The sequence below is a fragment of the Haliotis rubra genome, unplaced genomic scaffold (assembly GCF_003918875.1).
Source record: "Haliotis rubra isolate DU_JTF1 unplaced genomic scaffold, ASM391887v1 Scf33, whole genome shotgun sequence".
Lineage (NCBI taxonomy): Eukaryota > Metazoa > Mollusca > Gastropoda > Lepetellida > Haliotidae > Haliotis > Haliotis rubra.
Genome location: NW_025767002.1, coordinates 72618 through 96870, shown reverse-complemented (window position 1 = coordinate 96870; position 24253 = coordinate 72618). Strand labels below are relative to the sequence as shown.

At 38.4% G+C, this 24253-nt stretch overlaps 1 protein-coding gene across 4 annotated transcripts in view; it reads right to left on the bottom strand.

The window, feature by feature from the left end:
• Nucleotides 1–24253, bottom strand: part of LOC124284126 (calcium-activated potassium channel slowpoke-like) — a 136378-nt gene that overhangs the window by 80155 nt on the left and 31970 nt on the right. For all 4 annotated transcript variants that reach the window (XM_046720183.1, XM_046720184.1, XM_046720182.1 and 1 more), the window contains exons 3-4: nucleotides 15694–15752; nucleotides 1202–1304 (exon numbers count right to left, since the gene is read on the bottom strand). In XM_046720183.1, coding sequence (XP_046576139.1) covers nucleotides 1202–1304; nucleotides 15694–15752 — 162 coding nt within the window. The remainder of the gene's footprint in view (nucleotides 1–1201; nucleotides 1305–15693; nucleotides 15753–24253) is intronic.

Here is a 24253-nt window from a genome sequence, read left to right as displayed (position 1 = left end):
GATTCTAATGGCATCAATAAAGCTTTGATTGATTGATTGTATTTTTGTTTTATCGCCGCACTCAACAATATTCCAGCTATGGCAGCAGTCTGTAAATAATCGAGTCTGGACCAGACAATTTTGTGATCAACAGCATAAGCATCGAATAACACTATTGGGATACGTTGACATGTGTCAACCAAGTCAGCAAGCCTGACCATCCTATCCTGTTAGTAAGTCTTACGACAAGCATGGGTTGCTGAAGACCCAGATCTTCACGAGGGTTCTGGGGATAGAACAGTAAAAATACTTCATATTCGATCATCATCATCATCATCATCAACAAAAAAGGCAACAACAATGCTCCAAGGAGCATTAACCAATACAATGGCTTTTATGAAGTGATATTTGCAACAGTGCACATATCATTTTTATGAACTACGATATTCTAATCCTATGGGTAATGAAACACAGCTAATGCTAAAATGACACTTAGGTTGTTGCGGGAGAGTGAATGAAACAAGATTTCACAAGGGAGGAGAGCATGATGTTTACGATCTTCTCCAGAAAGATCACAAGCTGAAGACATTGACTGATGCACAACCCAATGATATAAAAACACAAGGGACCATTCTGTAAGTGGCAGTTAAGTGAATCTTATTCATGATGCAAGTTAAGAAATTGTCAGATTCCACCCACAAGCTCTTCACTTTCTGCACATCACGAATGAATCTGAATAATGATTTGAAGTGCAGTGGATTCAGGTTCTTCAGTGGACTTGGTTTACATGTTGTGTAACAGATGCAGCTGATGCCATAGAGTGTGAATGGATAGAATTTCAAGTATATGAAGGCTTGTCAGCTTAATGTAACAAAAGCCTGAACTGATACAGGTTGTGGACATATAATTCTTTTGTGAAATCCATGATCGCGTGTGGTGCCCCATAGTTGGTTGTTGTTTGTTTGTTGTTTAACACAGCACACAGCAACATTCCAGCTATATGGTGGCGGTCTGTAAATAATCGAATCTGGACCAGACAATCCAGTGATCAACAGCATGAGCATCGATCTACACAATTGGGATACAATGACATTTGTTGACCAGTCAGCGAGCCTGACCACCCGATCCCGTTAGTTGTCCCATAGTGACTTACTTGACAGACAGAATCATGATCACTGCATCAGAGCAGAATTGTGTGTCCGTGTTAATGACGTCCACTTACCCTGATGAAGAAATAGATCATGAAGAACACGTTGAAGGCCAGGTCGACCTGCTGGGTTGTACTGGAGGCCCACGGGTGACATGTTTCCACGTTCTCGTTACCTCTGAAATTGTAAAGTCGGACATGCTTGAATCAGTCAATATCAGTTTCAGTATACTGAACAAAAGAATTAAGGGATCATAAATATATGCATATCCTGCACACAAATACATAAACATTTGTCTTTTCTACAACAAAATTTACCCAAACATCTTCATGTTCCACAACCTTTTTGTTCAGTATATTGAACTAAGGGCAGAATATGGCAACTAGAAGGAATCCTTGGCAGCCATCTTTGGTTTCCAGCTGCTACATTTTTTGGGTCAATAATTACCATCAAGTGAGAACTATACATACTTAAAGCATAAAATGATGGTTTTAGTAGACTATTATAGTTATTTCAGTTATATAAATGTATCAGTGTGTTGATTAAGGAAATTCAGAAACGATGCAGGTCTTGGACATCTTGGGGATTCTGCTGTAAAGCCAGAAACAATCAAGACAGTCTGGGTTTCATACCCATAATGATAGTGCACCGGTAGGTTGTATATGTGAATTGTGGTTCCCTAGACTATTGGGGTTCCCTGGACTATTTCAGTGCCCTAGACTTTTGGGGTGCCTTAGACTATCCCAGTGCTTTAGACTATTGGGGTTCCCTGGACTATTCCAGTGCCCTAGACTTTTGGGGTGCCCTAGACTATCCCAGTGCCTTAGACTATTGGGGTTCCTTTTTGGGGTGCCCTAGACTATCCCAGTGCCTTAGACTATTGGGGTTCCCTGGACTATTCCAGTGCCCTTTTTGGGGTGCACTAGACTATCCCAGTGCCTTAGACTATTGGGGTTCCCTGGACTATTCCGGTTCCCTAGACTTTTGGGGTGCACTAGACTATCCCAGTGCCTTAGACTATTGGGGTTCCCTGGACTATTCCAGTGCCCTAGACTTTTGGGGTGCCCTAGACTATCCCAGTGCCTTAGACTATTGGGGTTCCCTGGACTATTCCAGTGCCCTAGACTTTTGGGGTGCCCTAGACTATCCCAGTGCCTTAGAATTTTGGGGGTTCCCTGGACTATTCCAGTGCCCTAGACTTTTGGGGAGCACTAGACTATCCCAGTGCCTTAGACTATTGGGTGCCCCAGACTATTCCAGTGCCCTTGACTATTGGGTGCCCCAGACTATCGGAGTGCCCCAGGCTACTGTGGGTGCTCCCGGCTATTGGGTTACTCATCCCCTGGGTAATAACTGAGTGTACTCCGGGAATCATGATTTCATGACATTACTAGGTACTACAACAGCTGCTTCCAATCATCAACTCCTGGAGAATACACTGAACCTTCCCGACAGACATAAATAAACCAGGCCGTGGGGAGATCAGGTGTTCCCTGGGGTGTTATACCAGGTTACAGGGGTGGAAGTATGGTGGCGTGGTATCATCACTATTTGATAGTAATTCATAAACACACGCTCTTGATATGTCGGACAACGGACTCTGCTTTTAGATTTGTTGTGATTATGTAAATATATTTTATTGCCTATATATATCAAAACAGGTGGTTGGAAGATTACAACTATACCCCATCTCCATCATCCCAGCTAACACACAATGTTTTCGCAACATTGTGGCAAGGTTGTAGATTGGTAACGTCATGACACATCGTCAGTATTACATCATTTTATAGCTAAAATACATGGAATTATCATGAAACGGCCCTACTATTATCAGAAATATGCTGGCTGCTGCAAATGATATTGGACCGCTCAACCTTAACGACGGGCCACTATCAGTTCTGTTGTCAAGTGACGTGTGTCGGTTCATTCGACTTTGGCTTTAGACTGGCAGATATTCTGGGGCAAACAAGTCAAAGCAACCCGAATTCCCGCTTTAAATATCGCTAATATTGGCTTTCCTGCTGGTGCTAACCTTAACAATTGCACTATTAACGTTGTTGTTGGACCATAACCGAACTCTGAAAACTGATCTTGTGTCTGACATAGTTTGACATAGTGTAGGCTTAGGTATGGCCAAGGTCGAATATCATCAAGTTCCTTGTGACGTCACTTGAATTGTTCGACGATGTAATTGCATTCGGTCAGTCAACCCCATCAGCAGTTGGTTTTGAGTAAACTTACAGTCAAATTCCTTCATTGTTTCCTTTTTCTTTTCAACACAAATTCCATGTATTTTAGCAATAATAACGGTAATGCACTGCATCATATCATAACATATTAACTTAAAGTGAGTATGTTTTAAAGTGATTTTAGCAACATTCTAGCTATATCACAGCAGAGGACACCAGAAATGGGCTTCACACATTGTACCCATGTGGGGAATCGAACCCATGTCTTCAGCATGAGTGAAAACTTTAACCAACAGGCTGTTACCTGACTTAACTCAGCTCAACATGAGTAGGAGGTGAGGTGAGGTGAAATTGGGTTTTACATCATGCTTGAGAATATTTCGCTCATATGACGACATGCATGCATGTGTATGTGTATGTGTGGCTGCTTGTACTAGCACAGACTTAAGCTGGTTTTATAGTGCTAGCTCACTGAGATACCATGCCGCAGTGAAGCATGAATACCCAACTCAGACACATTATACTGACTCCGAGCCGACCAGTCCTGTTGTACCCATTAATGCTGAGCGCCAGGCAGGAACCAACAAGTACCATATTTTAACGTCTTTTGGTATTATGCGTCGGGGATCGAACCCGCGACCTTCCGTTCTCTGGGCGGATGCTCTAACCACTATACCACGGAGGCAGTGACATAAAAACTAATGATAGCGATGTAAAACTATGATCGTTTGTTAAACAACTTTTACCATAAGTTTAATTAAATTCTGAGATTTAAATGTTCAATTGGCAAGGTAAAATTATGAAGATTTGCATTCTTAATTTCACTTTATTCGATTTACTTTTTTGTTTAAGGTCAAATTCATCGGTACGTTTCTCTGCAAACAGACTATAATTGGGATATGATGAGAACTAAAAGGCATTTAAGAAACATGACAGATTGCATACCTAAGATATGTTCATTCTAAAGAGAACTGAAATAGAACACATTCCCCATCCCACAAATGACGCATGTCTAGTAATACTAAAACTCCAGTTAAAATTCCTGTAAAACCATATACCATGTCCAAACGAGGCTGTAACTAGCGAAAACATGTAACAGATGATCCTTCACCATACCCATAACACAGGAACCGTGTCAAGATGCACACTTCATCAGTAACAGCAGAGTGTAGTAAGCTTTGACTTACCACATTACATTTCAAACATCATTTGAGTAAGCTATGGTGCTTGTGTCTTGGACAGAAGAAAATCACTAACAACATCTGTACACCATGAAATAAATAAAGCAATTTTAGTTAATTTGTTTGCTGGACATGGTTTATCATCAGTAAAAAAAAAATTGTGTCATTATTCTTTACATTTCATAAAGAATAATTTGATGTCTTGAAGCAGTGACTGAAATCTCAAATTCCATTACCAAATTCCACAAATTCTAACTCCCCAAATATATTAAATGGTCAGTCCATAAGACAGAGTAGGTTTTACATTTCTGAGCCCCCTTTATCGACACTCCAGGAAAATCGGGTTGGTGGGGTAGTCTAGTGGTTAAAGCGTTTGCTCGTCATGCCAAAGACCCGGGTTCAAATCCCCACATGGGTACAATGAGTGAAGCCCATTTCGGGGTGTCCCCCGCCGTGATATTGCTGGAATATTGCTAAAAGCGGCGTAAAATCAAACTCAGTCAGTCAGTCCAGGAAAATCACAGGACACATTACAAATTGGCCTTACACACTGCTCATGAGGAAGCAACCTGTACCTTGGGTATGATGAGTAAACACTAGTGTTGGGAATTGGTTAAAATCTCATAATTGACGATTGCTTTATTACAACCGATCAATCATTGAAATAAATTGTTTAGCGTCATTTTTCAGATTTTCCTATCCAGGTTGTTATTGCAGACACTATAGCATGATGCAACTTGCTACTTTAAAGTGATGACTAATATATCATGAACATAAACTTCCTGGAGTCTTCAAGAAATATTCAGTCATGGCTTTTCACTTAGTGAAGTGAGTATTCTAACAATTAAACACGTTTTCAGGCCCTGACAACTTCGAAGATATGTTCCATCGTCAAGTGTTTCAAAGACTAAACCAGTAGTTCCAAAATCATTTGTGTTTGATAATGAGAAATGTGATCGATTGCTTGGTCGTTTGGTCATTGTGACCAATCTTCGATTATTTCAATTTATTGGAACAACACTAGTGACCACAGCAGAGTGTAGAAAGCTCGGACTTATCACACCACTGATTGTGTACTTCTAGACATAATTTGTGTAAGCTGTGGTGCTTGTGTTTCAAACATGACAGGTAGACAGACGAGAATCAGGTGAGTCGTGTAACATGTTGAAAAGAGCAACCAACAGCTGATGCTCGTCAAAACACAAAATCAGCACAGAATATGTAGACTGATATAATTGGATTGGGATTTTTAAACAATTCCAGTGATGTTTTTCTACTTTTTTATCTGATCATATGATATACTGAGTCATTACAATATGGTTGCTAGACTTAAAAATTTGGAAAAAATTCTCATCTTCATTTCAACATCACTGTGCTAAAGTTCTTAAAAAATGACAGATTGTCTTGTTACCCAATGTTTAGTGATAAGACACATGGAACTGGTAACATCATCGCCGAAATGAGGTGAGGCGAAATGGCACTGAACGTCACGTTCAAGATTACTGCACTTACATAGAGACTGGTGACTGCTTGCTTGTCCTACCCTGAAGTAATGCTTGTTTTATTGTCTGAGCTGACTGAGATACTATGACAGAGTATGCAAGGCATACCTGCTCAGATGCAGCATATTCTGATCAGACCAGTCCTTGTGTAACACCTTAATGCTAAGAATCAGGCAGGGTAACAAAAAGTTCCATTTTTAATGAGTAACTCCTTGTTTGACTTCCAAAGCCAAGAGCCAGACAGGGTAGTGAAATGTACCATCTTTTAATGTATAAATGCTTGTTTGTCCAAACTGAGATCCACACAGGGTAACAATCAGTACCATCTTTTACTGTATAAATGCTTGTTTGTCCAAAATGAGATCAACACAGGGTAAGAAACAGTACCATTTTTTAATGTATAATTGCTTGTTTGTCCAAACTGAGATCCAGGCAGGGCAACAAGAAGTAACATATTTTAATGTTTAAGTCCCTGTTTGACCTAATGCCGAATGCCAGACAGGATAACAAGAAGTAGCATCTACTATTGGTTGGTTGGTTGTTTAATGCCGCACTCAGCAATATTCGAGCTACATGGCAGCAGTCTATAAATAATCAAATCTGGGCCAGACAATCCAGTGATCAGCAGCATCAATCTACGCAGTTAGGATACCAATTCTAACCCTGATATTCACAGGAAAAAACACACATTTGTACTCGGCCTACGACTTCAAGTGATCGTCGATACCAGTGCATCACTCTACTTCCACCATACAGAAGCTCATGGCATGAAGCATGCAACATTGCTCATCTTCTACATTATCATAGGTTCTCTCTGCCTGCCTCTAACGATCAAACAATCTAAAAAACAACCAATATATCATCATCAACCGAACAGCTGAACGTCAGGAACGGCAATATGTTGCAATGATTATTACATACAGGTCTCCAAAACAAATCTGTGGTTCCACATCAGACACATAAATATGATAAATGGCTATGACCCTTATTACTGTCAGTTGTGATGTTTACCATCTTCCATGTGTTTCATGCCCTCAGATTTGAGGTATTGATGCTAGATGATGCTCATGACTATTTAGAATCGAAAAGATGATAGAAACGACATTATGCCAACACAATTGCAATTGAGTCAAAACAGGAATAAATCTCCAGATCAAATATGAATACATTGGAATAAAAGATCAGTTCCATCATTCCTCAAGCTAAAGTGGCTTGTCTTTTGAATCATTGGACATCCTAAGGTTATTTGTGTTATGGTTTACAGACGTTTGCCATCCAAAATGAATGGGTTGATGGAAAAATAAACATATAAAGAAATCTGTGTAGCTAGTACTTTTTCAGTTGTAGAAAAAATGCAGAATTATTTATCTTTAAGGTTAAAAGATATAAAATTGCAATAGACCCAAGTTACACAATAACAACATCTGTAAACCATGAAACGATAATATTCTTGCTAGACATGCTCTGTCAGCTGTAAATATTCGTGTCAGTGCTTTTTATTTCATTTTGCTCCTATTTTTAGAGAATAATTCAATGTCTTGAAGCAGGGATTGAAATCTTAAACCAAAATTCCATCCCAAAATCTCAACTCCCCAAATTTATTCAATGGTCAGTCCGTAAGAGACAGTAACTATTATGCTTTCAGCAATCGTAACTCCAGAAAAATCACAGCAGGTGAGATTTGAAATTGGCCTCACACACTCTGCTCATGAGGAATCAAACCTGTACCTTTGGCATGATGAGTGAACACTTAAACCTTCAGACTACCTCCCTAGGTCACCCGTGAAGATCTGGGTTAGAATTGATCTTCAGCAACCCATGCTAGTCATAAGATGTGACAAATGGGATCGGGTGGTCAGGCCCACTGACACATGTCATCGTATCCCAACTGCATAGTCTTAGGTTGATGCTCATGATGTTGATCACTAGATTGTCTGTCAGACAGCCGCCATATAGCTGTAATATTGATGAGTGCAGCGTTAAACAACAAACCAACAACAACCAACGATCACCAGGTAGCCAGCTTGAATCTGCACACCATGTAGCATTACACCAGTCATTCTCAGATGACATTATAAAAAAGGATGTGGGCCATTTTTATTGTGAGATACACATGGCTGCTTACGAAGATAAAAGCAGAGCTCAGTATGTACGTAACATGCTCAAAAATCTATTCACAATTGGTCATGCAATTACCATAACAGTATTGATATTGACAACACTAATGATTCGTGTGGCCATTTTGTCAACAAATGATATTACGTTAACCTTGGAAAGTCAAAGTATTAGTTGATTACAACCTGCATTTGCCACTGGCAGTAAACAGACTAAGGGTACAAAGAGAATTCTCCAATACAGATGAACAAAAAATATAACAATATCATTTTATGTAATTACAACTTCTGGGTGTATATTGACATGCCATGCAGAGTGCCTGAACACTGTTTGTGCTATATGTCACGACCTGTGAAGATCTGGGTTAGAATTGATCTTCAGTAACCTATGCTTGTCGTAAGAGGCGACTAACGGGATCGGGTGGTCAGGCTCACTGACTTGGTTGACACATGTCATCGGTTCCCAATTGCGTACATCGATGCTCCTGCTGTTGGTCACTGGATTGTCTGGTCCAGACTTGATTATTTACAGACCGCCCATATAGCTGGAATATTGCTGTGTGTGGTGTAAAACTAAACTCACTCACTGTTATATGTCAGTGTTTCAGCATATCTTAAGGATTTACCATGGTGCTGAAACCCATAAGGTAGATCCATGATGATCCGGGTTAGAATTGGTCTTCAACAACCCTTGCTTATCGTAGGGGCGCGACTAGCAGGAATGGATGGTCAGGCTCACTGACATAGTTTATGCATGTCATTGTGCGGATGCTCGTTATGTCAATCACTGGATTGTCTGGTGAAGACTTGATTGTTTACAGTTGGCCATGATATAGCTGGATACACCTGTGCCCCAGAGGTAATCACAAGACTCAGGCTCACCTGTGCCCCAAGGTAATCAGAAGAATGGGCCACAAAGAGAAAATCAGAAGAATGAAACACCTGTGCCGACACAGTATTTACAAGAATGGGGCCCCTGTGAACCTGAGGTAATCAGAATGGGCCTCCAATGTCCCCAAGGTAATCAGAACAATGAGCCATCTATTCCCCCAAGGTAATCACAAGACTTGGGCACCTGTGCCCCCCAAGGTAATCACAAGACTTGGGCACCTGTGCCCCCAAGGTAATCACAAGACTGGCCAACCTAGTTCATACTTGCATAACATGTAGTTCAGCAGGATATGGGTTTTGACAGGGAGCAAAGGCTGCACATTCCATCACTAACTTCTGATATTTGTAAGAGCCTTCTAATATAGAACAGGTGGTTTCAATTTATGTTTTGACCCGGATAACAGTGAGTCATCATGGTTCAAAGGTCTGATGCTCATGCTGTCGACCACAGGTTTACCTGATCCACACTGATATATGTAGCAATCCTGGGATCTAATAGGTTTTGCCACATGCTGGGAAAAACCCATACACAATGTTAGTAACCCTGGAGACTGGTAGCACATGTTGTTGATCACATATCGAAGAGCTTTTACCTCTCACGCAGGAATGCATTGGCATCGTTACACAACATGTGACGTCATTTGCACTAACGACCACCCAACTACTACTACTGACTAACACTGTCCTACTTAGCTAAACCTAGTCCTAAACCTAATGAAACTGCATGAAGATAATTATACAGTTATATACTGTTATGTCATATACTTAATCCAATAAGAAAATGTTCTATGACAGTTTGGTTTCAGTGAGGAAATAAGACTTGATAATTAAAAATGTGTAAAAAATTAAGATTATTCAAATTAATTATGTCAAAATTAGTATCTTTGACATATATAGTATATTGATGACTGACTGACTGACTGACTGACTGAGTTTGGTTTTACGCTGCTTTTAGCAATATTCCAGCAATATCACGCAGGCGGGGACACCAGAAATGGGCTTCACTTTTGCCCATTGTCTTCGGCGTGACGACCCATTTAACCATTAGGCTACCCCACCGCCCGAATAATCCAATAAGAAAATGTTCTATGTCATTTTGGTTTCAGTGAGGAAATAAGACATGATAATTAAAAATGTGTAAAAAATTAATTATGTCAAAAACTCATTTGAATTAAAAATCCTTTCATTTTACAAGACATAGTATATTTGACATATATAGTACATTGATGAAAACAACATGGCTGCACTATAGGGATGATAAGATCTGGGAGAAGTATGTGGAATACAGAAATATGAGCTCTGACAGGTGGCGCCACTTGGTGTGAGACAACAGGTGCTGCCATCTACATTCACACCATGTAATATAGTACAGTGTGTTCACTATAAGCAGTCACTTCATTAAAACACCAGCTGATGCCGACTCTCTTCGTAATTCAATTCTTCATCACAGTGTCATGTAAATGACCACGGACACTAGGAATACTATACATGTTCATGTAGTAGACATCAGTGATATAATACAGGGGCCCGCCATAACATACTCTGGCGGAGGGGGAGTGGGATATATAGACTAGTTGTTAAAGCTTTCGCTCGTCACGCCGAACCCCTAGGTTTGAATCCCCACATGCGTACAATGTGTGAAGCCCATTTCTCGTGTCCCCGCTGTGATATTGCTAAAAGCGGCATAAAACCAAACTCACTCACTCATAAAAGCATAAAATTGTCTGAGTGTTCCTACCAAAGAAAATATTTTTTGTTTGACTAAAAAATAATTTGTCTTGAACAAACATCCCCCCACCCTCAATATACAAAATACAAAGCATATATTAACTTGTTGCCTGACTTTTAGTTACTGAGAGCCCAGTTCAAGACTATGATTAGGGCAGCTCATACAAGGACGATGTGGACTGTCCAGAACTAGGGTACTCCCCTTACCCTGAACCAAGTTGACAATGATTGTTCTGATGTCATCACCGGGTCCATAGGGTGAGAATGTGGGCCAATTCAAGACTGTGAAAGAGTGAACACCTTGGTTTGGGTAGCTCATACAAGGACTATGTGGACCGTCCAGAACAAGGGCACTCCCTTTGCCCTGAAGCAAGTTGACAATGGTTGTTCTGATGCCATCACCGGGTCCAGAGGGTGAGAATCTGGTCAAATTCGATTAAAGCTTGGGCGATGTAGCACAAATATGTCTTGATCCATTTTCTTAATGACAGCACCACACTAAAAAACTTGAAGGGTGACACAACAAAATGAACCCTCTAACACTACCACCCAAATAATATCAAACCTGTGAAGAAAGAACAGTCTTGCAGTGAGGTTAAACTAGGTTAGTTACAACGACACTACTGTATCAAATGAATGAGCATTACAACACACACTTGTTGTAGCATCAAATGAATCAGCATTACAACACACACTTGAGCATTACAACACACACTTGTTGTAGCATCAAATGAATCAGCATTACAACACACACTTGTTGTAGCATCAAATGAATCAGCATTACAACACACACTTGTTGTAGCATCAAATGAATCAGCATTACAACACACACTTGTTGTAGCATCAAATGAATCAGCATTACAACACACACTTGTTGTAGCATCAAATGAATGAACATTACAACACACACTTGTTGTAGCATCAAATGAATCATTACAACACACATTTGTTGTAGCATCAAATGAATGAACATTACAACACACACTTGTTGTAGCATCAAATGAATCAGCATTACAACACACAGCATCAAATGAATTTACAACACACTTGTTGTAGCATCAAATGAATCAGCATTACAACACACACTTGTTGTAGCATCAAATGAATCAGCATTACAACACACACTTGTTGTAGCATCAAATGAATCAGCATTACAACACACACTTGTTGTAGCATCAAATGAATCAGCATTACAACACACACTTGTAGCATCAAATGAATCAGCATTACAAATGTTGTAATCAAATGAATTTACAACACACACTTGTTGTAGCATCAAATGAATCAGCATTACAACACACACTTGTTGTAGCATCAAATGAATCAGCATTACAACACACACTTGTTGTAGCATCAAATGAATCAGCATTACAACACACTTGTTGTAGCATCAAATGAATCAGCATTACAACACACACTTGTTGTAGCATCAAATGAATCAGCATTACAACACACACTTGTTGTATCAAATGAATCAGCATTACAACACACACTTGTTGTAGCATCAAATGAATCAGCATTACAACACACACTTGTTGCTGTATTCCTGATCAAATGCATGAGTATGACAACACACATTTGTTGTAGCATCAAATGAATCAGCATTACAACACACACTTGTTGTAGCATCAAATGAATCAGCATTACAACACACACTTGTTGTAGCATCAAATGAATCAGCATTACAACACACACTTGTTGTAGCATCAAATGAATCAGCATTACAACACACAGCATCAAATGAATCAGCATTACAACACACACTTGTTGTAGCATCAAATGAATCAGCATTACAACACACACTTGTTGTAGTATCAAATGAATCAGCATTACAACACACATTTGTTGCATATTCAACACACACTGATCAAATGAATGAGCATTACAACACACACTTGTTGTAGCATCAAATGAATCAGCATTACAACACACACTTGTTGTAGCATCAAATGAATCAGCATTACAACATACACTTGTTGTAGCATCAAATGAATCAGCATTACAACACACACTTGTTGTAGCATCAAATGAATCAGCATTACAACACACACTTGTTGTAGCATCAAATGAATCAAATTGAAACAGTATAACAATACACATTTGTTGTATCCTTAACATTCAACAATGGATCCTAATTCAGCGTAAACGTTTTCAAAGTGAAAATGGAGACTCAACTGTTAACAGATCAGTCTAACAACGTTTCAATACATGACCCTAAAAAATTAGATCAAGTGGTCGGATGCCATCTGGCAACAGAGTTTACAGTCATAGCCCAGTACAGGTGCTGGAAACATCGGCACATATTACTTGGAATAAAAAATAAAAATGTAATTAAGAGACAGATTATTAAGTGGGAAACGTGTCATGGTTCGATACCCAACTGGATCAAGTACACACATCAGTCTCCATGTGAGATCATGTCCAACGATGTGCCCGCCAATGTTGTAGAAATGTCCAGTATACTAGCAGTAGATGTGGTGATTTCACTTAGGTTAATTACATTCCTGCTTATTTGTGTCACAACTAGTGGTGGTCCGATTAATTGAAATAATCGAAGATTGGTCGCAATGACAAAACGACTAAGCAATCGATCATGTTTTCTCATAATCGAACACAAACAATTTTGGACCACTTGTTTGCAATAACAATATTTTTCAAAGGTTGATTTTGTCTCGACACTGCATAAGCACTACAAGCTCGTTCCAAGTCATGATTAAGTTTATCTTAACAACTCCAGGAAATGTATGTTCCTAACACACTATAGTACTGTCGGAAATAGAAAAAAACTGTATTTTCTCATTTATCTCTACAATTTATGTAGTTGATATGTGAAAGTGTGAAATATCTGTTAAACCAAGTTCGGCCTAACGACAGTCTCAGTGGTAGAGAGATAGGAAACGGAGAAAAAGGACTTTACTGAGGGGAAATTAGTGCAGAAATGAGCAATGCGGTTATTTTCTAAGTCCAAAAAGACATATTTGGAACAGACCATGGCTTTATGCAAATTAGTGTGCGACGATATTGTATTACAAAGGACACTTTTTAAATGCCCAATTTGAAATTACACCGTCCAATTTACAAATAATATCCAGTCCTGTTGATCTTGAATTGGTCATGCCACCTATATACTACGATGCGTTTCTATGGTTTTCGGGTATCATACTCTCTTACATATCTCAACATAAACTTTATGAAAGAAAGACACATAAGATGTTAATCAGTAGATGAGACATATTCAACACACATGAAAAAGCACAAAATATCTTTGAGATGACCCCTTGTGCCTGTAGGCAGCACGTGCATTTCATGCCAGGTGAGTCGACGGTCCGTCGTTATACCTGGCTGAACGACCTAATTGCCATCTATAGTCTGATCTATTGTTTTCAGCAGCTATTCGTATTTTTCTAAGTTTTGCCCGATTTTACGAGTAAACATGCTTTTCTGGATATCGTATTACGCATCCCAATGAACGCCCAGTTAGGCCGAAGTGGGTTATTTCAACATATGCTATTTGCAATTGTGTCAATTTTAGGGATACAGAGTAACAGCCTAAAAACAGTTTTTTTCTATTTCCGACAGTAATATAGTCATCCTTTAAAGATGTGAAATTTGCAAATGCATTTTGTGCAATTTGCGATAAAACCCGAGAGAACTACATGTTTTTTCTTTATTTTTGTGCATTAACAAACATAACCAGAAAATTTGATAAATGATGCTAACCAATTATTTTCGATGATTGATCGGCTGTAATGAACCAATCATCAATTATGAGATTTACACCAATTCCCAACACTAGTCACAACACATGAGCCTTTACAATCTCTGTTGGTTGACCTGATATATCGCATTAGAATATGTACTATATATATCTTTGTTGTGATCCAAAGAGGGGCGGTGGGGTAGCCTAGTGGTTAAAGCATTCGTTCATCATGCTGAAGGCCCGGGTTCGATTCCCCACATGGGTACAATGTGTGAAGCCCATATCTGGTGTCCCCTCCCACTATATTGCTGGAATGTTGCTAAAAGCGGCGTAAACCCAACTCACTCACTCACTGTGATCCGAAGATCCATTTGACCCTGAACACAAGTGAGTGAGTGAGTGATGAGTGAGTGAGTGAGTGAGTGAGTGAGTGAGTGAGTGAGTGAGTGAGTGAGTGAGTGAGTGAGTGAGTGAGTATGGTTTTACACTTCTTTTAGCAATATTCCAGCAATATTCACAGCAGCAGCAGAAACCAGAAATAGGCTTCACACATTGTACCCACATGGGGAATCAAACTCAGGTCTCTGATGTGAAAAGCGAATGCTTTAACTACAAGGCTACCTGTCCCCACTGAATAATTTTGAAAGCAAAAACACAAACTTTTCTTTTGTTTTCATTAAGTTCGTACAGAAATTCTCTCACTCATTAGCTTGAACACACCAACCAATCAAAATGAATCTTCTGACCAGCATAGGTCTAAATTTAAACCCACAGCCTCATGAGTGCATCCTGAGAACATTCTAATTTGGTTCAGTGCTATAAATGAATAATCCAGCAGGAAGGGATTTCCTCATGCAATACAACGCTCCTAGTTGTACCCGAGTTAGCATGGAACATGGAGAGTCAAGTGCTCTTGACATGGCTTGTTTCCGTCAGACACTTCAGTGAGGCATGGTGAACGAAACAGTATAAATCACAACAGAATAGTGAGTGAGTAAGTATGGTTTACGCCACTTTTAGCAATATTCTACCAATATCACGTCGGGGGGACACCAGAAATGGCTTCACAAATTGTACTCATGTAGGGAATTGAACCTGGGTCTTCGGCGTGATGAGCGAACACTTTAACCACTAGGCTACCCCACCGCCCTGACCAAAAGTCATGAACCCTATGTGAGAGCAATGGACAGCCCCACCACCCCTACAACTGAACAGAGACACTGGTTAATCCAGGAAGTGGATAGAACAGGTTGATACTTACGAAGCATCGATGAAGTATATGATGAGAGATGCTATGCTCAGCAGAAACACAAGCCCAACCTGAAAACATGAAGCACAGTTTAGAGGATGATCAAGAACTGAACACAAGTACTGGTATACATATTAGCCTTGGGCAAGGATAACAGATACATTATAGTAAATCCACCCTGAACATACGATGATTGTTCTGTATTGATGTATTGATGTATTGTATTGATGGTGATGTTTGCACAATGTTTGATGCCGAGGATGTGTTGTGTATGATGCTTTAGTACTACAACAACAAATGTACTTTAGGAAATAAAAATATTTTTTAAAAAAAGAACAAAAAAGAACTGTCCATTCAGAAGGCATAAATCACGGGTCATGTTAACATTTGCTGTATGTCATGATGATCACTTTCAGCGAAAATCAATATCCTTTTGTTCTCTGAAATAGTCAAGTTCAAGTCTACTGCCCTATTGCAAATGGTTAAAAGCAAAATGTAATATTTTTCAGTTAATGCATCTTGTTACATGTTTAGACGTTAGGTGGCATCAGTTTACAAATCCTGTACACACAATACAAACAATTCATAACATAACATCACTTATATTGATGTAAAAACATGTGAACAATAACAGAGATGGTTCAAGAACCAGTTTATGCTGATTGTCTAGTTATCCATAAATAGCAGAATCTGCACAGTGACCCACACTTATATACTTCTCTCCTAGAAATGGAACGTTTACTGTTTCAGATTTAAAAACAAATTCGCGGTTGTGATTCATCTGCAAAAAGGCAGAGAATATGAACTTATGAAATAAAAGTATAAGCATATGAATCATATCACACAAATATTATTGGGATATATATCGTATCACTGGTTCACCGTGTGATGACATGTCAAGTGATAAAAGGGACTTGCATCTAATCCTAACCGGTCAATATCGATCTTTGCTCATGATATCCATCCTTGGTATGTAGTTCCAGACTCGATTGTCTACAGACTGCTGCCATAAAGCTGGAATATTTCTGAGATGGTGTTAAACAGTTTTGCAATGTAAACCTGTACTGCATTAGTTTCAAAAATGCTGAATTTATTGTCAGCCTTCAATATATTTAATTGACATTGCCGATTAGAAACTCTCAAACCAATTAAAGCTCCGTTAAAGTAATGAACTTCATCACAAAGTACCATGATACCTCCTTTATGTAATCTCTCTGTACTGACATCCACCTCTCTGCACTTGGCTGCAGGTACCAAGGACGGTTCAAGACAATTATACCTTCACTTCGGAAAAACTCATTAACTATCTAACCAGCACATGTGCAATAGTTGATACTGAACGGAATAATGAGCATTCTCGTCCGAACATACCAATTAAATTTTTATCAAAAATTTACAATCCGCATACACATGAAATGATGAAAATCAATCCTGACGAATAAATATCAATTCTTCGTTGCAAAGAAAATATATGCACTTGGCATTTCAAAATAATAAAGATGTTCACTGACATTATGAAATTCACGGATGTAAAATCTGAATGATTCTTTCAATTAAATTCTTTTTAACAATTCAGTAAGTGCTTTCAGGCTGAGAAACTCAAGACATTTCAGTTACTCATGCTGAATATTTCAGAGAATTTTCCAAGAACAATAGCCTGACAGAAGAGAGGATTTCATCTGAATCTATATGCTACTCATAGTTAGAAAAGGATACTGATAAACATGTACCTCAGTCTGTTACAAAACTTGGGATCGGTAACTAACTTATGTTTCATTAATTCAAATAAATCTAAAAAGGAGTCAGGTTCATGGCAATACCCAATACTATCTGTGTGACAATATCTCTTATATTTCCTTCAATTCAAATGAAGTTGAATTAACAAGGCTCCATGGCAACACCAAATACTGCTTGTGTGGCAACATTTCTTATGTTTCATTCAATTCAAATACAGCTGAGCTTGAGAAGATCTATTTCAAACAACAGTTTCATGTTGTATTCAATTCAATACTGAAGTTTGTGTCAAGTCCTTGACATTAAGTGTTTGCAGTATCAAATGTTAACTTGTGACAATAACACAAAGCATTCTGTTCCATTCCGTTCTTCCTGGGCATTAAGAATATCCCATTAAAATATTATTTTCATGACAACATCGCCAAGCAATGGGCACTCCAATAAATTGTTGAGAAGCATAAAAGCAGCACTGTGATTAAGTCATGCAAACATCCCCGTTACAATGTATTTTCTAGACTAACTCCAAGTCTCTGAATATATATATTTTTGATACAAACAAACAATTCCTTTAAAACTGAAAAGGAGCCATTGAGATAGTAGATTCAGAACCTGAGGAAATATAGACTTGCATCATTTAAGGTTTTAGCATTGCAGATAGAGCTGGACAGAAGGGAAAACAAGCATTGTCACTAAGGTGACATAATCCCCCGCCACAAATTATCAAATCAAACTTATAAAGTAATGAAAGTTTAAGTTAAATGTCAACAAAAACATGACCAGTCAACCTCTCTTGATGTCTTGCTCTTTAGGTGTTCAAACACACACATATTTTCAAGACTGACTTTGACATGAATGTCATAGTGTATGAAATATTCAAAAATAGTACTAAAGAAATTGCTTTTTGAAAAACATTTAAGGGAAGTCTTGAAAGTCTTTGAAGAAGATCCAGTGAACTGTTTTTGAAATATCTTGATGACAATTCAGGTTAACATGCTGAAATCTTCAAAGTGTCTCTGTGACCTTGAAAATTAAGTGAAGGTTACCAAAATCGACTGGGCCCTGCGCCTTCCCTAGATAAAGCTTTGTATTGAATATGAAGAAAATCCAGTGAACGGTTCTTGAGATAGCTTAACATGCAGGTAAAACGTTAAAGTCCCCTTGTGACCTTGAAATTAAGGTCAAGGTCACCAAACCTGACTTAGACCTTTCTTATACTGTGATGAACCTAGGTACCAATTATGAAAAGAATCTAGTGAACGGTTCTTAAGATATTCCAATTACGTACGTGCACAGACGTACGGATGGATGGACGGACGGACGGAGCCTAATACTATATCCCCCGCTTCGCGCTAAACGCGGAGCGGGGGATAATAATGCGGTTCAGGGACTGTGAGACAGACTATGTACATGTATTTTCATAACATCACTGTACAGCACAAGCAGATCTTCCTGGTTGGCTTGCATGAGGTACACACATATACAAGGGTTTGCTGGGAAAGTAGCAGGTAAAAGACCATCATTAGGGACTGTGCAGTCATCACAATTATACACATTATATCCCGTGCTATCCGTTTACATAAGACACAAGCTATTAAAGACAATTAAAGAAACATTAGGAAAGCATGGTTTCTCTTTACAGATGCAGGATGTGGACATTTGGCTCATCTGTGGTTGGTAAGGGCGGTGGGGTACATACTTTCACGCATTTGGCGTGAGTCTCACGCTTTATTGACAAATGTCACGCTCTCACGCCTCCAAATAATAATCTCACGCATATCTGGTAGCCTAAAATAATTTCAAAATTAATACGCATTTTCGATCGTTTTTGCGTAAAGTTGAACATTGAAAGAACGCCTAAATGAACGAAGTACTAAAACGATGTTTATGCGAATGATTCGGTTTATTATTTATTAGCATGCATCTTTTAGTGTCAAAATAATGCCACCAGAAGGCTCCAAATGCTCCTGAAAATCACTAAACTTCATTTTCGGCTGGGCATTGCCCTACATGTGGACCCCCCGGGCTTATTTTTTTCAGTCTCACTCCAAACCATCTTTAAGGTTGACAGCTGCCTAGTGGTTAAAGTGCTTCCTCATCACACCAAAGATACGGGTTTGATTCCCCCTCCTTCTGAAGCCCATTTCTGAAGTCCCTGACTAGGATATTGCAGGAATATTGCTCAAAGTGGCATAAAACCTCTCATTCATTTACTCACTCGTTGAGGGTGGTAATTATTTTAAAAGGCAAGATGAAAGTGGAGACAAATAGTTCTCAAATAAGAGTGGCAGCGAAAAGGTTTTGCAGTCATAGTCTGCCCATTCCTCTCACATATGGCTATGTTACTTTTGGTCAAATCAGGGCTGACAAATATATTCTGTTCATTTGATTGGCCTTTTATCAGTTTAATTAACTTTGATTACAAAAATATATTAAAGAAATACATGATAAAAATCATTATGATGATCAAATTAGGCATCTTTTCCATCAGAACAGAATAATGTAATTTTTTAAGTGTGAGGACCATTACAAAACAAAGAAACAGTTAATTTTCTGAAAATCCTGTTTGTCTAGAACAAGAACTGAGTAAAACAGATTCTGCTGCTCACATTGATTGTCCTGCCAAATGAACAATGCAAAAGGTTAACTCTAAGTTAACATCTTCAAGCTGGGCTAATTATGTACTGCAAACAATGGCAACACAATCAATCATTTATAAATATATGTCAACAGTGGGCAAAAACTGAACATTATTATTCTCATTTTATCAGCGTTTCACTGCAGCAACTCTACTTAGTATTGACATATTTGATGAAGTAATGATCAATTATGAAGATAGTATTTTCCTAATTACACTCTAGAAGTTCACCAACTTCGACTTAACCAGGTTCAATTGTACATTCTCAAGGGTAAGCATTCCTGGAAAACTAATTTCATGTATAGAATTGTTTTTGAAAAAACAATGGTTGCTATGAACACATGTAGCACTGTCCTATTTGTCGTATATGTTTAAAACTATATTAACATAAAAATATAACAGGGATTTCAGGAAGTCTTGATAATAAATTTAAACATTTTAAAATTGCAGATACTGTCCTCATTTCCAAACATCAGTACTTAGGAAAATAGTCCCAGTTGATTTCCTTTTCTCAAGATGCTAATGGTTCCTCAATGCCTGTTAAAAAAATTATATGAGATGTTGAGTTTTATTGTCTTCCAAAAGGCAAATAGAAACAGGAAATAGAAATAGACACAACCAAAACACAATGGTAGAACAGATTATTACTATTTATGCATCAGTACTTAGGAAAATAGTCCCAGTTGATTTCCTTTTCTCAAGATGCTAATGGTTCCTCAATGCCTGTTAAAACATTTATATGAGATGTTGAGTTTTATTGTCTTCCAAAAGGCAAATAGAAACAGGAAATAGAAATAGACACAACCAAAACACAATGGTAGAACAGATTATTACTATTTATGCATCATTTATACATTCTGCAATGTATATTTTCTCTGTAGGATTATGTTTTAGGTATGTACCATGCAAACACTGCATATGTACCATGTAACATGTAGGTGCCATGTATGCATACGTACCATGGAGATACCATGGAAGTACTGTATATGTACCGTATGTGTACTGCGTATGCACATGTAATGTGTAGGTACCATGGATGTACCATGTATGCACAGTATGTGTACCATGTATCCAGATGTACCATGCATGTACTACATCTCAACCTTGTATGTACTACCCGTGAAGATCTGGGTTAGAATTGGTCTTCAGTAACCCATGCTTGTCGTAAGAGGCGACCAATGGGATTTGGGGGTCAGGCTCGCTGACTGGGTTGACACATGTCATTGTATCCCATTTGTGTAGATCAATGCTCATGCTGTTGATCCTGGATTGTCTGGTCCAGACTCGATTATTTACAGACCGCCACCATAATGGCTGGAATATCGCTGAATGCGGCGTAAAACTAAACTCACACACTCACTCACTTGTATGTACTACCTATGCTTCATGTATACACAATGTTGTATCACTTTAGATTACACTGCATATCCATGGAAAAGAGAAGAAAAAAAAAAGAAATATGAAATTTAATTATCTGTTCGAAATGAAGGCATAAATGCTTTCCACATCATGGATTTCTGTCACTCAACTCACAGATCTTGACAATCACATAAAACACATACAAATATGACAGACAGCCTTACATCATACATGATTTCAAAATTAATTCAAGGTAGAACTATGTCTGGGTCATAAATGAATCAATTCAATCAGACTTGATTCACATGACACAGACAAGCATCGAGATGAGTGAGTGAGTTAATATTTATCGTCACATCGGCAGTATTTCAGCCATATCGTGACCAGAACCGTTTATAATTATATTATAGATCAATAAAGTTAGACATTAAAAACCTGTTGACGAAGAACAGTAAAACTACTAGTGTATCACAGATATCCATTTAAAACTAGCAATTAAATCTAAAATATTGGAACTATAAATGACAATACAATATAAAAACAGGCTATAGATTGCCAACAACTGAAGGTAGATCACCATACTAGGGACCATGGGGACTTACAGTACATTTGCTTCCTGCATCGGCCCTAGCTGGATTTACATCATCCCCTCAGCTGTTAGCAATTTAGATATATCTAGCCATACATTAAAATTACACATATTCTACAATTAAAAAATGGAAAGTTGAAATTTACTTTGAATGTTTTGGGACTTACGTACCCTCTCAGGAGGACAATAATTTTACAGTACTTTAAGCATCGAGATGAGCTCAGCTGTATGTTAAATAATGTTAAAAGACAATGTCATGAAATCTCTACCTACAAACTTCATAACATAACCTTATTCTAATCAAAGGCTTTCCAGATTCATCCTTCAAAGAAATGTATGTGTTGGAAATTAGACTATACTTGTAACATAAGGTTCGATATGACTGACAGCTTGGATGAAATAAAATTTAAAATACCATCTGCGGCTTTTAGTCAATATTACAGACACTTGCTAACAAATTTGTATGAAGGCAAATATAATTTTGTTCAACATTTAAGAAATTTTGAGTTGAGAGATATTGTCACCATAAAATATATTCTGAAACGTGAGTGAGTGAGTGAGTGAGTTTAGTTTCACGCCGCACTCAGCAATATTCCAGCTATATGGCGACGGTCTGTAAATAATCAAGTCGGGACCAGATAATCCAGGGATCAACAGCATGAACATCAATCTACACAATTGGGATACGATGACATGTGTCAACCCAGTCAGCGAGCCTGATCACCCGATCTCGTTGGTCTATTCTGAAACGCCTACTTGAAATAAGCACATTGCTTTTGTGTATTTCATGCAGTCAGGTGTCATTTATCTATAGAGTGAGTGAGTGAGTTTGGTATTACACCACTTCTAGCAATATTCCAGCAATATTATGGCAGGGGACACCAGAAATGGACTTCGCACATTGTACCCATGTGGGAAATTGAATTGGGTCTTCCTCGTGACAAGCAAACGCTTTATCCACTAGGCTACCCCACCACCCCATCTATAGATGGCAGGGTAGCCTAGAGGATAAAGTGTTTTCTCAGCACTACAATAACCTGGGTTCAACTCCCACACAGGTAAAATGCACAGAGACCATTTCTTGGGTACCCTGCTTTGATATTGCTGGAATATTGCTAAAAGCAGCTCAAGCACCAAATTATTCACATACACCATGTTTGAAAGCTTGTATATTTGTCAAAATAAGAGCCTTGTGCTTCACGAAAGAGGGAAAGTTAGTACATGAATGCTGTGATAGAGCTTGTACTAGAATACAAACAGAACACCTGCTCCAACATTTGATGATAATGACGCCTTCTGTTACACATACAGCCACACACACTTTGATGAGACAAGCTTGTATAAATATCAATTTGAACGCCCATCTTGTTAGAAGTACTTCATGCAGGCCCTGATTAGCACTGAATCAGAAATCAATAAGTGCAGAGTGTGTCGTTACATAACAGATCAGCCGCGTCCTAGACAACATGGACAAATAACGCCAATTGTCCAATGAGTCGGCATCATGTTTAACAGAGAGAACAATGCATATGAGCAAGAAACCTGAATCTGGACAAATATTTTGTGATCAACATACTAAGCTCAAATTTCGAAGGGAGTGTTATTGATTCTTATTCTCTCTATATACAGTAAAATACCTTTATAACGAACTCCAAGGGACCACTGAAATTAGTTCGTTATATCCGTAGTTCGTTTTTCACTTATTTATATAATATAAGGTTTATTCGGGACTTTTAAAACAGTTCACTATAGCGGTCAGTTCGTTATATCCGTGTTTGTTATAAAAGTATTCTACTGTATACCTGTTTGAGTGAGTGTGTGCATGCATGAGAGAAAGAGAGAGAAAGAAGGAAGGAGAGAGAGAGAGAGAGAGAGAGAGAGAGAGCGAGATAACTGAGTAAGTGCATCTGCCAATTCTAAACTATGTCTGAGTGGACAATATTAATCTGCTGCTGGTTACAAATCTGATCAAACTGAGCCAAAGTCACAATGAGGAACTACAATCTGGCAATGACCTCGGAGCAGGCTGCCATCTACTGTCATTACTCATCAACTCCTCATCTATGCTCATCATCACATTTTTCAAATGTCTTTTTTCAGATCTGACTAATCAGAGCCAACAGTCACAATGAACAAGCATAATAAGTATAATTATTTCTATACGCCAAGCCAATCCTTGATTGATTAGATAAATAAAAAGATACAACATTCAATTTATTCTGAAGCACTTGATGAAATGCATTGCATGTAGTTTC